At 46.4% G+C, this 13576-nt stretch overlaps 1 protein-coding gene across 3 annotated transcripts in view; it reads right to left on the bottom strand.

The window, feature by feature from the left end:
- Positions 1–13576, bottom strand: part of SCRN1 (secernin 1) — a 63810-nt gene that overhangs the window by 23905 nt on the left and 26329 nt on the right. For all 3 annotated transcript variants that reach the window (XM_045495195.1, XM_045495194.1, XM_045495196.1), the window contains one exon: positions 2965–3146. In XM_045495195.1, the coding sequence (XP_045351151.1) occupies positions 2965–3146 (182 nt within the window). The remainder of the gene's footprint in view (positions 1–2964; positions 3147–13576) is intronic.

The raw sequence follows: 13576 nt of genomic DNA on the forward strand, positions 1-13576 counted from the left end.
GGGAATTTTCATCATGCGAGCAATCGTCTCTAAAACTCACCCAGCCTGATTCTTGCTGAAGGAACCTCCACTGTCCTGCCAGGGAGAGGAAAAGATAATGCTACAGACTTATTTCTCTCTCTCTCTATTTTTTTTTTAAGTTTATGTATTTATTTTGGGAGAGGCAGGGAGAATGCAAACAGGGGAGGGGCAGAGAGAGAGGGAGAATCCAGGCCGTCAGCGCAGAGCCCGACGTGGGGCTTGAACTCGCGAAACCCTGACATCCTCACCTGAGCCAAAATCAAGAGTCGGTCGCTTCACTGACTGAGCCACCCAGGCGCCCCGACAGACTTGCTCTCGCGACAGGCTTATCTTCGTAGTCAGATAATTATATATCCATTTACTGGGCGTTTCTCAATTTTAGCTTATTTAGGAAGACTTGGTGAAAAGGCACGGATTTGCAAAGCTGAACCCTAAGACCTTAGCAGAGTGACACAAAATAAACTTAGGAGATGGTTGGCTTAAGCAGACTTTTCTGTTGGTGGGTGTCATCTTCTCCAAAGAGGACCGACAGAAGCAAGCACTCATCTGCTCTTGAGGATCCAGAGGAAACAAGCATGCTATATGAACACCTCTCTGATCTGCCGGAGCTGTGCCCCGAGGAGGGCCCCCTTCTTCCTTTCACAGATGCCTAGCAGCCTCTGGTCACATTGCCTCATGCATGCATTCCAGGCAGAAGCCTTGTCCCGGGGCCTTCACAGGACTCCAATCTGCCCAGGCAAACACGTGCTAGGAGCGTGGGAATACCTAGCCAGGGGCACACCACCTTTGGAAGCCGTGACTTCTCTTTTGCAGCTTCTAGCTCATTCTCCTGCCGTTCTGCCTGCTGCATTCCACACTGAGGCACCAGTACGCGCACTTGCCCTCCCACAAGCCAAGAACCTTGGCTCCGGGAGGTTCCTTAGTGCCCTCTGCGTATGGCGTCGGCAGCGGGACCTCAGCACTCATCCACAGACACCACTCTGATCAGACCCTCCTACCCTCTGTGCCAGGACCAAGGAAAACGATACACCTGGCCACTCCCACTTAGCCTCTGTGCCATGGGCCAAGGACAGGACAGCCTGCTCCACTGTATCAGGACAAAAACAACAGCAAGACTGAGGGGACAGGTGCACCCGGGCCACAGGAGTCTAGGGCCACAAGTTACCCGATATCAAGAGACCCGTTCCAAAGCCTTTCACAGTGCTCTGGCCCCATAGATGGGGCAAATTCACGTGACTCAAAATGAGAACACCATCTTTCTGGTCCCATGCCTACTTTCCCTTTGGCTATGTCACCTCACTATGGGCATGACCAGGGCAGGAAAAGGGGTGGAATTAGCTGGGCCAAGGTTAGAGTCTCACTCTGACATCTACCTTCAGTGCAGCTCAGATCCTTTGAACATATGAGCTCGGTCCATGTTTTTCTGGATCTTGGAGTTAGATGCATCCAAGTTCAAATTCTTGTTTTATGAAAACTACTTGTAAGGATTCCTACTTGCAGTCCACGACTCTCACGCAGGTATGTCAAGCCCACTGTGCCCATTCCTGGAAGGTCAATAGACCTATCCATCGGTTGGCGGAAGCTACGGACCACAGAGGTCTCTGTGTAAACGCACACTTTCTCCCTGCAAGTCCTACAAAGCATCAAAACCGCGATTGCTTGGTGTAAGATGTTGGCTCTGGGAGGTTCTTTAGAGGTCATCCGATCTAAGGCCTCCCCTCGAATAAATGCGGAGACTGTGGTCCCGAGGGGTGCTGTAACTTGGGTGAACTCACACGGAAAACCAAGGCCCCTGGCTCCCAGCCCAATATTCTTTCAACGAGGCCATGAGTCTGTTGCATTTCACGATCTCCGAAAAAAAGAAAGCCAGTTCGGAGTGTCGTTTCGGTCCCACCCACCCTCGCCTTTGGTAGTTCACTCCAAACTCGGTCATTGATCAGCCACCGCAGGCCAGGCACACAAGTCCCGGTGCTCACGACACATGGTGGTGACCAAGGAGAGGCCCCCATCCCACCGAGCCCACGACGCGCCTGCTGCCTCCTGTTATGTAGTGGCCGGTAGAGAAGGAAAAGGGAAGAGGACAAGTGAGATGAAGAAGGACAGGAGGCGCATATATCTCTTCTTTCTTCCTTGATATGTTATGTATTTTATATGCAGCCTTCCCTCTTTCGTATATTTTAGCTACATTTCAAACCATGAACCACCCGCTTAAAATACACTGTTCAGTGATTTTTAGTACATTCACACATCTACCACCACAACCTAATTGGGACATTTTCAACACCCCCAAAAGAAGCCCCATATCCATAAGGAATCACTCCCCATTTTCCCACCCCCGCCACAGGCAATCACTAATCTATTTTCTGCTACTATGGATTTGCCTGTTCTGGACATTTCATGTAAATGCAATCATACAACATGCGACCTCGCTGTCTGGCTTTGTTACTTAGCATGATGTTTTCTTTCTTTCTTTCTTTCTTTCTTTCTTTCTTTTTTTTTTAATATTTATTTCTGAAACAGAGAGAGACAGAGCATGAGTGGGGGAGGGGCAGAGAGAGGGAGACACAGAATCTGAAACAGGCTCCAGGCTCTGAGCTGTCAGCACAGAGCCCGACGCGAGGCTCGAACTCACAAACCGTGAGATCATGACCTGAGCCGAAGTCGGTCGGTCCACCGACTGAGCCACCCAGGCGCCCCTAGCACGATGTTTTCAAAACCCACCATGTTGAAGCATATGTAAGCACTTGGTTATTTTTTATTGCTCAATAATATTCCACTGTAATCCACCTTTTTTTTTTTTCTATCACCTCAAACTTATCAAAAGACACATGTCTCCTTTGGGAGGACCGTGTTACAAAAATATGAGGTTTGGAGGGAAATAAATCCCGTTCCCATTCCCCCACCTGTTCTGAGCGGTTGTTTCAAAGAATGGCTGTGTGGTACCTGACCAGATCCATCCCCAATAAGGCTTCGGTCTCAGCTGCTGGTTCTCTGGCATTGATGGCTTCATTGGCTATGCACACTCCATGCTCATTGGCTCCCATTTCTGCCCCCCAAAGCCAGGCAGGTCTGCTTAGCACAACAGCATGGGTCCTGGGAACTTGGTCGATTGAAATGTACGTGCACTAGAAAACAAAGACAGGAAAGAAAGGACCATCACCTGTCAGGAACCACTCAGTTTCCATCTTGGTACTTAAACGGAACCACTACATCAGTTGCAAACAGAGCCAGAAAATGAAAGGCCTTGGGAACACAAGACTTAAAAGATACCCCAGGTCTCAACGCAAGCTCAGAGGTCTCTAGAGAGAGGTGCAGTTGTGCCAATCAGGTTTCAGTCTCAGGTTTCAAGCCCAGTTTATCCACAGTGCTCACATTTATAGCAATCAGCTTCTTTTTTTTTTTTTAATTTTTTTTAACGTTTATTTATTTTTGAGACAGAGAGAGACAGAGCATGAACAGGGGAGGAGCAGAGAGAGAGGGAGACACAGAATCTGAAACAGGCTCCAGGCTCTGAGCTGTCAGCACAGAGCCCGACGCGGGGCTCGAACTCATGGACCGTGAGATCATGACCTGAGCCGAAGTCGGACACTTAACTGACTGAGCCACCCAGGCGCCCTAGCAATCAGCTTCTTGAACCAGGTATGCAGCCCATCTGTGCCCTGAATACGCTGTCTGGTCATTTCAGCAGGCACAGATGCTTCAGGGCACAAGCATTTCACACAAACATAACCATTTATTCTCATCTGCAAAATTCCTTCCAGATCAGTGGCTTTCAAACTTCTTTAAAGTTATTGAACCTTACTATAGAAGAAACTTTACTCAGAGGCCTAACATAGAAAGCAGATTAAAGGAAAATGTGTTGCCTGACGAAGATGGGGGTGGGGCCGGGGGGGTCCCTATGCTCCTGGCAATGATCCCTAGGGCTCCCTGGAACCTAGTTTCATAACCTTCACGTTTGCTCTCATGGTAGAAAAGGGAACGTGATGATAAAACTTTACATTTAACTAATGCATTAAATGCTCTCTTATACACTGTCCTCCCCTGTCTGTCCCATCTGATTCTCACACTAAGCCTATGCAGCGGACACAGGGGAAGAGAGTCCCAGAAGGGCATGTTTCTAACTACGATCAGGACAGCAAGACCCACGCCACGTGGTGTTGTATGTCTTACCTTCTCCAGGCTGCTGTGTCTTTACCTGGAAAATGAGCGAGCTAATCGAGAACAAGCGATTTTGTTTTTCGAAATATTTTTAGCCGTAGAACCCTGCCTTTGCACGAACTCTTACGTAGAAGCATGAAGACAGTAAGAGCAGTCACAGTGCGTTGAGGCAAATGGAAGTTGGGTGGTGGGACCAGCTAACTCAAAGCCTGGCCTGCTGGTTCTACCCTTTCCCTCCCCACGATGGGCCCACGGCATAGACAGCTCCCTTGGAGAAATGAGAAAAACGTTAACCTGGGTGGCCCATAAGGCGCCTGCTGACTCTGGCGTGGAATCCAGGGCTCTAAGCTGCACAGCGCTATTTGGCTCTCAAGGGAGAAATTCGTCCCCTGCAGCAACCATTTACATTTTAAATTGGGCACTGAAAGCATCGGCTCAACTGTGGCCTCGGATCTTTTTCTGACTCGCGACCCAGTTGTATCGACTGAACACAGCCCGGGACGTTATTCTGCATTGATTTTCCATAACGTCTAAGCCTCGGGTAAGAGCTAAAACGCGGGCAGCATGCACACGCGTTGGTCAGGTGACATATGTATCTTCATAATCCACGGAAGGTGCTGCTCTACACTGGGATGATGTTATTTCACTGGATAAATCCTGGTAAGACTGAAAGCTAATTAAATCCAGAGGCTGTCAAGAGGCTCTTGAGTTTTTTCACGGCAAATTGATAACGAAATGCACTCTTGAAATGTTTCCCCTAGTTCCTGAACGTTGTTTACTTTGAAAAACACTTCTTTTACAGCAAAAACCTAGCCAGAGCCATGAGCAAACTACGGTCCTCTGTGCTCTTCTAAATGTGATAGCAGTTTATATCTTAAAATTGTATTCTTCATGTAAAAAGCAGTTCAGGCATCGACCAACGTTTTCCAAACCCCTCTGTGTACACTGAGTCAGTTCCAGTGATAAATTCTGTCTTGAAAAGAATGAGTAAATGTGGAAGGAATTTAAGATTCTTTAAAAAAAAAAATTTTTTTTTTAACGTTTATTTTATTTTTTTTTTTCAACGTTTATTTATTTTTGGGACAGAGAGAGACAGAGCATGAACGGGGGAGGGGCAGAGAGAGAGGGAGACACAGAATCGGAAACAGGCTCCAGGCTCTGAGGCATCAGCCCAGAGCCTGACGCGGGGCTCGAACTCACGGACCGCGAGATCGTGACCTGGCTGAAGTCGGACGCTTAACCGACTGCGCCACCCAGGCGCCCCTAACGTTTATTTTTGAGAGCAGAGAACGAGCAGGGGAGGAACAGAGAGAGGAAGATGCAGAATCCCAAGCAGGCTCCAGGCTCCGAGCTGTCAGCACAGAACCCGATGCGGGGCTCGAACCCACGGACCGCGAGATCATGACCTGAGCCAAAGTCAGTTGCTTAACCAACTAAGCCACCCAGGCGCCCCAGGAATTTAAGATTCTTAAGCGCAGATGTATCATAAAGTTATTTTTACGGGCAGGAAGGAAGCGAAAAGAAGAATGGGTTTATTTATCTGTTCTCAAATTCGTTTTTACACATTCGTTTCCATTTCGCCAATTATTTACAGAGCACCAACCACACACAAGGCATTTTGTGCTAAGCGCTGTTTGCAGATAAATCAGGAAGGATGCCTAATCCCTGTTCTTTCAGTTGGGAAACAAGGAGAAAGCACACATGCAAATTACCATGACCACCAGGCCAACCTCAGCAGGTATCACCGAGGCCTGTCAAGTTAATGTGTAATCCATCTTTCCCCCTCCTCAATCTTGTACATCTGAGCAATCCATTCCTGCTTTTTTCTTCCACATTCCATTCCATTTATCCCCTTCCAAATACTGTATAATTGGCTTATGTACTGCATATACTGTTTATGTATGTTATCTCCCCCAGCCACAAGGTAAGCTCCATACGGGCAAGGAGGTATATTTGTGGTTTAGTTCAGTGATATATCCCAAATCTGGTATACACTAGGCATCAACAGATCTTTTTTCAAGGGAGGGAGGGAGGGAGGGAGGGAAGAAGGAAGGAAGGAAGGAAGGAAGGAAGGAAGGAAGGAAGGAATAAGTGAATAACAAAGAACAGAGGGACACAATACAGGTTCAACAGAAAGAGGGAAATTATCTAAGTGGCCAGAGGATTGATCAAATGAGTGACATTTGAGTTGATCTTGAAAAAACGGGCCAGACATCGAGGTGCTCCTGACAGAGAGGTAAGAGCCAGAGAAGAGAGAGACAGAGACGGGGCCAGGAACATTCCCCCCTCTGTGCCACTCACAGAAGCTATTGCGAAGGCATTGAGTAACAGCACTGCAAAAGCTCAGTAAGTACTGACTGATAAAAATGTTGAAAACTGAATCCAAAAGACCATATGGTCTTCGTGGGAGTTCAAAATATTTGCAGCCAACTTGACACTTTTTAGCCAAACTCGGAAGGAGGAGGAAGAAAAGAGATGCCCAAGTAGCCAGATGGGCCAAATCGGCCCCTCCTAAACACCAGGCGGAAAGCCAATGCACCAGACAGATCCCCCTCATATGCTACAGAGCAAAGGGGTTATGGAGATGGGGGGGGGGGGGGCGGTGCACCAAGCCCTTCGGAGCCTGTAACACACACACCCTTAGGGCATCTCTGTCACGGACTGCAGCAGCCTGGGCCTAACAAGGACCCTTCTGTGGCTACAATTCACACACACTCCATTGTGTTTGAAATCTGACGAATCACACCCAGATCAAAGAGGATGGTCACGATTGCTTATCTAAAATCCTTGTCTGGGAGCAAACCTCGTAAATAGGGAACGTTAACACAAGATGTAATTAGCTAAACTGTGTAAAGTCAGCCATCTAGAACATGAACTCTGCAGGCAGTCATTTCTTTTTTATTTTTAAGTTTATTTATTTATTTTGAGAGAGAGAGAGAGAGAGAGCAGGGAGGGGCAGAAAGAGAGGGAGAGAGAGAATTCCAAGCAGGCTCTGCACTGTCAGCACAGAGCCTGACGCAGGGCTTGAACTCACAAACTGCAAGTTCATGGCCTGAGCCAAAACCAAGACTCAGACGCTTAACCGACTGAGCCACCCAGGTGCCCCCATCACCGTTTTTCTTTTTTTTTTTTTTAATAAAATTCACTCATCTTCACAACGGCCACATCACTATTGAGGGGGCAGACGGTAAGTGGGAGTGGGATCTCAGGCAGCAGGGAAGGTCTCACCAAAAAAAAAAAAAAATCCTAAATGCACCTGACATGTTCTTTCAGCATGACAAAAGCAGTTTCACTCCTCAAGTCAAAATGCCTAGCCAGAATTCCTACCCAAAACATAAAGGGGAAAGAACACCTTCACCACGCAAAAGCTCAATCTTTACAGGGATGGTTCTGGCCTCAGCTTCGGTGATTAAGCCGCTTAAGAGGTTTGCAGAGAGAGAGACAGAGATGAGCAAATTGTCTTGCTGCCCACGGCCACTCCCAACCAGCCTCTCATAAAACAAATCTGTCAGCTGTGTGACTTCTGGGTGCCAAGGCCACATAACAGTATATGGCTTCCTGGAGCGGGGAGCACGGTGAGGCAGGCTTGTAAATGTCGGCACTGTCTGCTGCTGATCACTGAGGTTTTAAAGGTACTGCCTGCACCGAGCCTGTCCAGCCTGTCGCTCTTTCAGGTGGCTCCAGGGGACACGTGCCAGGTTGCAGGATAGAAAAGATGAGCCTTGCCTGACAAAGCCCTGGGGACGGCGACAAAAGACAATTCCCCTGCAGGGCAAGCCCTTTATTATTTTCTGTGATTGGGTCAAAAACGAAAAAGCAAAATCAGCTTCACGCTGGTGCCTACCCCTTGCACATTCCGGTGCACACCCTTCCTGGATATCACCCAGTGAAAGGGGAACAGAGACACTCACACAATAGACGTTTCAATTAATGAAATGCAACCATTGTGCTTTCCTACTGTACTCAGATGGTGAACACAGCCCTGGCACCACCAGTGAAAAAGCACTCTGAAATGAGCTGATGACTCAGCCAGACTTCCCAGGGTGGGGGGGGGGGGGGTAGAAAGCAGGGAAAATGGGAGCTTTGGAGGAATATTTTTAGGTTTAGAAAATTTGCAACTCTAAAGCAGCACTGCTCATGATCACTGAGGTCCTTGGGGTTTGTTTTTATCTTCTTTAGCCCAGAGTCTTGCCGGCTACTTGGCCGGTTTTTGAAAATGTGCCCTTAAGGTTCATATGACTCTAAATAATGACCAAACAAAGAGTGTCAGCCACATTTTAGAAGCAGGGCCTTATACTCCCTTGAGGACGTAAGATCTTTGAGAATAGGCAAATGCAAAGGCCTGGGGTCGGAAACAGGCTTGGGACAGGGGACTGGTGGAAGGAAGTTCCCTGCTAAGCCACGCTCCCCTGAGGTGAGGGGGACTCACCTGCTCTACACAAGGCTGGAGGCTCCTGCTCTGGGGACAAAGAGCAGATAGGAAGACTGGCACCCAGTCCCCCCAGTGGCCACATGGAGCTTTGTTCAGCTCTCTTTGATTCCAGAATAACTCGTGCTTTCCCGCCGTAAGAGGGAATCTTCGGAAATGAAATTCAGACACTCTCCCCCGCAAAACACACACACATCCCACGAACCACAAATATAGCTGCCATCTGGACAATGTTACTAACAATGTTACCAGCTATCATTAATGGGTAATTTTCTATTCTTCTTGAAAGTATTTTCATTGGGCAAGGAAAAAAAGGAAGTGATCTACCAAAAGCCTGCCCCAAACTGTGGAAGTTGTATAATCTCACTGGGGGTCCTGAACCCAAACAGAACTTTATATAGAGGAAAATATAAATAAATTAAACCTAACTTAAAAAAAGAGAGAAAGAAACAATGAAGACTTTAAACTTTAAAGGAAGGGGGAAAATGGAGAAGAGGCTTATTATATTATAATAATAATAATAAGAGCCTCTTTTAAAAAGCATGATGTGTCAAATCTGACTTGGCTATCAAGAATTCTGACTCCACAAATGGTGACATAATTATTCTCTGGGCACCAAATATAAATCAGGTCAACTTTAATTGAAATTCACTGGTTTTTGTATGGGGCACCTAGGTGGCTCAGTCACCTAAGTGTCCAACTTAGGCTCAGGTCATGATCTCGTGGTTCATGAACTGGAACCCTGCATCAGGCTCTCTGCTGTCAGCACAGAGACTGCTTCAGAGCCTCTGTCCACATCTCACTCTGCCCCTCCCCCACTTGCGCTCGCTCTCTCTCTCTCTCTCTGAAAAATAAAATAAACATTTTTTAGGACCGCCTGGAAGGACGGGCCAGCTGGAAGGGTAGGCGGGTCAGTGGATGAGTAATCAGGATGACTTTTAGTGCACAGTTATTCTCAGAAAATGAATTCCTGGAACCTCAAAACTCAAGTATGAGGTTTCTAGGGAAACTGCAGAATATATACGTTTAAAATGTCGTGAAATGTCTAAGAAATAGATGGGAGTTTATAGGAAGTTCTCACTCTTCACGGTTTAGAAAAATAATTTCTGTATGCTAATGAGAGCTTTTATGAAAGTTACATGATAGTTGTTGGGCTCATAACCCCACCTATGGAAAAGAGCCCACCATTCTGTACTTGGGAAAGTAACAGAAGGAATTAAAGGGGTAAGAGTAGAGGCACCTCAGTGGCTCAGTTGGTTAGGTGATTGACTCTTGATCTCAGCTTAGGTCTTGATCTCAGGGTCTTGAGTTCAAGCCCCATGTTGGGCTCCATGTTGGGCGTAGAGCTTACTTTAAAAAGGGGGCGGAGAGAAGGCAAGAGTAAAATTGAAAAGCAGATTCAGAACCAAATGCTAAAGATAGTCTGGGAACTGAGACCTGGAGTCACAGAAGCTCTCGGCACTAGTCAATTCTTTAAAAAAAAAAAAAAAAAAATCTCTTTTTACCATGTTCTCCTTAGAGTTTATAAAGTACTTTCAAATATCAGCTCCTATGTGTTTCACCAAAAAATCTGTAAGGCAGACACAGTGGGTGTTATGATCTCCATCTGGCAAATGAGTAAACTGAGTCTCAAAGAGACTCAAAGACCCAAGATGCAGGAAATGGGGAAGACAAGACTGGAAGCCAAGACCCCTGTATCTGAGGCCAGACTCATCCCACCGGTTTCAGGCAATTGTAAATTTCCATTGATTTATAATGGCAGAACAGGCACAAAGTACATGTTCACAGAAGGAGGGCAGGCCAGAGGGAGGTGAGGATATTGGTATGTGGGCCCTGAAGGATGCATCTACCAAGGAGAGGAGAGGACAGGAAGGGCATTCTTAACAAAAGCACAAAGAAATGCTAATGTGTTACTTGTTCCAGAAATGACCGAGCAGCTCAATGTAGCTGGAACCTATGGTGCAAGCTGGGAGAGGAAGACTAAGAAGGAGGGCAGAAAAGCAAGCAGGAAATTGTACAACCCTTCTGGAGGGCAATTAGTACAAAAACTTTACCCCACGACCCAGCGATCCTACATCTGCCAGGTATATCTAGAGACTATACCCGCACATGTACAGAATGGCTCACATACAAGGTTCTTCATGACTGACTTCTGGACTAGAAAACAGGCCCAGTGTCCACCAATAGAGGACTGATTGAAAAATTATGGAATATCTCCACAATGGACACTATGCATCCTTGACAAATAATAATAAGATGATCTCTGTGTACAAATGTAGAAGAATCTTTAGAAAATGTTACTAAATTTTAAAAAATGTAGACCTTTTTTGTGCATTTGAAATTTTATATTTAAAAATCAAGTTTCAGGGGCGCCTGGGTGGCTCAGTCGGTTAAGCATCCGACCTCGGCTCAGGTCATGATCTCACAGTTTGTGAGTTCAAGTCCCGTGTCGGGCTCTGTGCCGACAGCTCGGAGCCCGGAGCCTGCTTCGGATTCTGTGTCTGCCTCTCTCTCTGCTCTGCCCCCACTCACACTCTCTCTCTCTCAAAAATAAATAAACATTAAAAAAAATTTTTTTTAATCAAGTTTCAGAATAGTATATATAATGTGCTACTTTTGTGGCAAAAAGTAAGAAAACAAGGCTAAGTATTCACACTTGTTTGCATTTGCATGAAACAGTGGAAGGATGTGCAAGTAATTACTAAAAAGGGTGATGCGGGATGGGAATCAGACTGAGTAGCAATACGGGAGAGTAAACCTTTTTTTTTTTTTTTTTTTAATCTTTTTTTATTATTTATTTTTGAGAGAGAGAGAGAGAGAGAGAGAGAGGGAATGAGCAGGGGAGGGGTCAGAGAGAGAGGGAGACATAGAATCCGAAGCAGGCTCCAGGCTCTGAGCTGGTAGCACAGAGCCCCATGCGGGGCTTGAACCCACAAACTGTGAGATCATGACCTGAGCCGAAGTCGGACACTTAACCGACTGAGCCACCCAGGCGCCCGAGAGTAAACCTTTTTAATACCACACGGATACATTATCTATTCAAAATGTAAAATTACATTAAAAAGCGTCTTTACTTGTTAAAAGTATCCCAAAGGAGTTAAGAGCCTTATGTCCGTATAAAAAACCGCATATAGGCGGGGAACAGGGCTAAAAGGCAAAACAAAGCACAACGTGCACATAAATGTTTATAGCATCTTTGTTCATACTTGCCCAGCCTTGGTAGCAGCCAAAATGTCCTTCACCAGATGAGCGGAAGGCTAAGCTGTTGTGCATCCAGACAGGGGGATACTTTTCATTACTAAACTTGCACTATCAAGCCTGGAAACGGTATGGATGAACCTTCAATGCGTATGACTAAGCGAAAGAATCTGCAAGGCTACAGACTGTAGGTTTCCAAATATATAACATTCCAGGAAGGAAAAAGACTCTGGAGACAGTGAATACATCAGTGGTTGCCAGGGGTCAGGAAGAGAGGAATGAATCGGGGGAGCACAGAGGATGTTTGGGGCTGAGAAAGTATTCTGTAGACATTTTCTATACCTTACGACGGCTATAATGGTGGATACATGTCATTGTCTACATCTGTCGAAACCCATGGAAATATACAACACGAAAAGCCAACCCTAAGGCAAATGATTGACGTTGGTTAGTAATAATGTATCAGTCTTGGCTCATGTATTATAACACTGGACCACACGGATGCAACATGTTAATAATAAGGAAAACTGGGAGGTGAAAGGGTGAAGGGTTATATGGGAACTCTCTGTCCTTTCTGTTCATTTTTCTGCGAACTGCAGTAAAAAAAAAAAAAAAAAAAAAAAAAAAAAATTAAGTCTACCAATTTAAAAGAAAAGAACACAAAGGGAAAGTGAGCCGGGTGCCAGTCAGGGAGAGTTCTGAAATGCATACAAATCAGCCTGGACTCTCATCCTGTAAACACAACCGTTTTTGAAACAAGGCAGGGACAGAGTTTTGCTCTGAAAAGAAAATTCTGGTGACCCTGCAGGCTGAAGAATCTAGGAAAAAGAGAGCCAGGGACGAAGCAGATTATAGCAGCAGGGAGGTGGGGGTGGGTCCGAATGAGCTAGGGGCCGTGGGGAGGGGATGGGGACACAGCAGAGGAAGCCACGGGACTTGGCGACAGCCGTCCCCATGCATCCAGAGGTGTGTGGGAAAATGAGGGTCAACGTTTCCCTCTGGTTTCTACATTAAACTATGTGGCAGACAATGGTGATGCTGACAGAGGAAGAAGAACAGAGGAGATGGGGAAGATGAGCTTGGTTTTTGACCGTGACGTTATTTTATTACTCACAGGATACAGATGTGGAAACGCACAGAGGCAGCTCCAGACACAGGTAGGCAGCACAGAAAAGAGGTCAGGCTGCCGTCGAAACTGATTCTGATGTGTGTCGAACCACATCACGTTAACCTCCAGCACATGGGAGTGACAATATACTCTGAGTCAACAAGGGAAAGAAATCCAGTCTATTTTCTAAACTTGATGGTGCCCGTGAAAGGAAAATACTGCGTTATTTAGCCTATCCCTCCCAAAAGAAAACAAATTTTTCTAAACCCTCTATTTCAGACATATTTATAAGTGGCTTTTGTGTGATGCTGTGGTTACTATGGCTACTGACAAGTGATCCCCAAACGCAGTGGTGTACAACAAGCATTTATTATGCTCACGAACTCGATGGGTCAGGAGATCGGACAGGGCACGACAGAGACGACACTCTCCACTCCACACTGTCTGAGGCTGGACCCGTCTGAAGAGCCATTCAACTCGCACATCTGGCAGCTGACGCTGGTCGCTGGCTGAAGGACTCCGGTTCCTCTCCATGTGGGCCCCTCCCTGTGCTCTCTGTATGTGGGCTGGTTTTGGGTTCCTTCCAGTCTGGTGCCTGGATTCTCAGGGCCAGATCCCAAGAGACAGAGACATGTGTAGGCGCCAAATCCTTTCGTGACCCA

Source organism: Leopardus geoffroyi, chromosome A2, assembly GCF_018350155.1.
Source record: "Leopardus geoffroyi isolate Oge1 chromosome A2, O.geoffroyi_Oge1_pat1.0, whole genome shotgun sequence".
NCBI classification, from domain to species: Eukaryota; Metazoa; Chordata; class Mammalia; order Carnivora; family Felidae; genus Leopardus; species Leopardus geoffroyi.